At 44.0% G+C, this 2,471-nt stretch overlaps 1 protein-coding gene across 1 annotated transcript in view; it reads right to left on the bottom strand.

Moving 5' to 3' along the window:
• Nucleotides 1-1,295: 1,295 nt before the first annotated feature.
• Nucleotides 1,296-2,471, bottom strand: part of LOC106532267 (adenylate cyclase type 1) — a gene marked incomplete in the record, with an annotated part of 61,146 nt that continues 59,970 nt past the window's right edge. Inside the window, 1 exon segment of the mRNA XM_014028290.1 lies at nt 1,296-1,858. Coding sequence (XP_013883744.1) covers nt 1,532-1,858 — 327 coding nt within the window.

Genomic DNA, 2,471 nt, shown 5'->3' with positions numbered 1-2,471 from the left:
TTAGCCCAGGAGCTAATGCCATATATATTACAAAAATACATGCTTGTTAGCAACAGAAATATTATTATTTTGGGAGCTAACAGACATATTTTACTAATATACTGTATACATACGTGGTGTGGCTACAGAGCTAATATTTTTAGCTCAGAAGCTAATGCTGTTCATCATTAGCTTGCGAGCTAAGGCTACATGTATATTATTGATATAAATATTCTCCTCTGTCAACACGCTCTGATTTCTTTGAAATGTCAGATATTGCCCAAAATTAATGTTAATTAATTAATTAATTAATTCAAGCTGAATAGATGTCTTCCCGGAAGACCTTGTAAACATCATCATCTACCCAGAATGCTTTGCGGCAGAAAAAAACATGGTGACGTACATATGACATTATATATTTTTAACCTTACAGTTTTAATATTTAAATGTTTATCAAATAATGTCTAATGTCACAAGTAGTCAGAGTTCCCTTTAAAAAAAATAAAAATAAAGAAACTAAAAGAGTTTCTGAGCGCCTGCTGCTCKGACCGGCTCCAGAGCTTTATCAAAGCATGCATGTCGGAGCCACGGGCCTGCAGGCGGTACATGCTAGGACAGATTAGAGGAGCGTTAATGGCTGTGGTTAGCCGCATGCTACACCGTAAAATTAAACAAATCATCCCAAACCAGAACCAGAGGTTTGGGTGTCTCCTCTGGAAACGCAAGTTTTCTCTATTTTACCAAAAGCAGCCTGTTTTTTTTTAAAGTCTGTAAAAAATAGCAAATAGAATATTTTTAACAAGAGAATATATATTTCTTAAAAAACATTTAAAAAATAAATAAATTATAGGAAAATAAGGGAATCACACCACGATTCTTAATCATGCTTCAACTCCACACAGAAACAACCGTTTGCGGCTAGCTACTGGCTACAAACACGATCGGGTCGGATCCGGACCCGGCGGGCTACGGCATGCAAAAGGGAGCGGACGGGGCTGAGGAAAAAAAAGGGGGTGGGGGTGGGGGGAGGACCGCTTTATTGCTACACTTTGACGAGGAAGAGTCTGGAAGTCAAGCATCACAGGGAAACGGGACGGAGATGCAGCTGTGTGGCGTCATGCACTTCAAAATAAAACAAATCAAAAGTACCGACCCGTAACTTAACCCCCCGATAACAACTTCGTAAATAAAACCGGAAAGGCAACAAAAACAAAGTCAAGAATCKCAGAATGAGAACTCAGCTCTGATTTGGTCTCACATTGAACAGAACCGAAGCGTTTTAAAGGATTCTCCAGGTTTTTTTATTTTTTATTGTCTTTGTGCTACAACCGTGAGTCGTCTATTGCATGTGTGCGTTTTTTTCACTCCTCGCCTCCCGGAGACGTCCTTGGCCTGTGATCGGCGCAGCGACGACGACGTGGCTAAAGCTTCCTGTGTCCTGATCGAGACAAACCTGGGGACGGGTTCGGGTCCCACACGGAGACCAGGCACCGAGTCGAGGCGAGGAGACAGAAGAAGAGCGGCGTCCGCCCCCCGCTGGTGGACGGCGGCGTCACACCGCCGCGGCGGGGACAGACGGCAGGTACCTGGTGGTGCTGGTGGAGGAGGTGGGTCTGGCCRCGCTCGGCGTTCTGACGTTAGAGTAGGTGGTCACTGTGGGGGCGGGGCTTAGCCGGGTGCACAGGCTGCTGTGGGAGAAGGCGCTGGAGCGGCGCTCGGCATTGGCGTGCTGCTGCTGCTGGCTTTGAGGCGGGCGGCTCCCGGGTCTCCGCCCCTCCAGGAAGTACGTCAGCATCTGACCTTTGCCCTTTACGCTGACCTGACCGCGACACACAAAGGTGTAGTGTTCGGTGATGAGGCGGTGCACGTCCTCTGTCACCTGCAGGGCAAACACAGAGACAGGAAATAACACTGATTTAATATTAATATTATTAAACTTTAAATTGGTCTGGAGCACTGTACCTGTAGTTTATATTATCAGACCTGTAGTTTGAGTAGTTTGGAGCCCTATACCTGTAGTTTATAGTGTCAGATCTGTAGTTTGAGTAGTTTGGAGCCCTATACCTGTAGTTTATAGTGTCAGACCTGTAGTTTGAGTAGTTTGGAGCCCTATACCTGTAGTTTATAGTGTCAGATCTGTAGTTTGAGTAGTTTGGAGCACTGTACCTGTAGTTTATATTATCAGACCTGTAGTTTGAGTAGTTTGAAGCCCTATACCTGTAGTTTATAGTGTCAGATCTGTAGTTTGAGTAGTTTGGAGCACTATACCTGTAGTTTATAGTATCAGACCTGTAGTTTGAATAGTTTGGAGCACTATACTTGTAGTTTATAGTATCAGACCTGTAGTTTGAGTAGTTTGGAGCACTGTACCTGTAGTTTATAGTGTGAGATCTGTAGTTTTGAGCAATTTCCCTGTAGTTTATATTATCAGACATGTAGTTTGAGTACTTTGAAGCCCTATACCTGTAGTTTATAGTGTCAGATCTGTAGTT

Source organism: Austrofundulus limnaeus, unplaced genomic scaffold (genome assembly GCF_001266775.1).
Source record: "Austrofundulus limnaeus strain Quisiro unplaced genomic scaffold, Austrofundulus_limnaeus-1.0 Scaffold740, whole genome shotgun sequence".
NCBI classification, from domain to species: Eukaryota; Metazoa; Chordata; class Actinopteri; order Cyprinodontiformes; family Rivulidae; genus Austrofundulus; species Austrofundulus limnaeus.
Note: the sequence above shows the minus strand (reverse complement) of the source record. Positions and strands in the feature narration are given on the sequence as shown.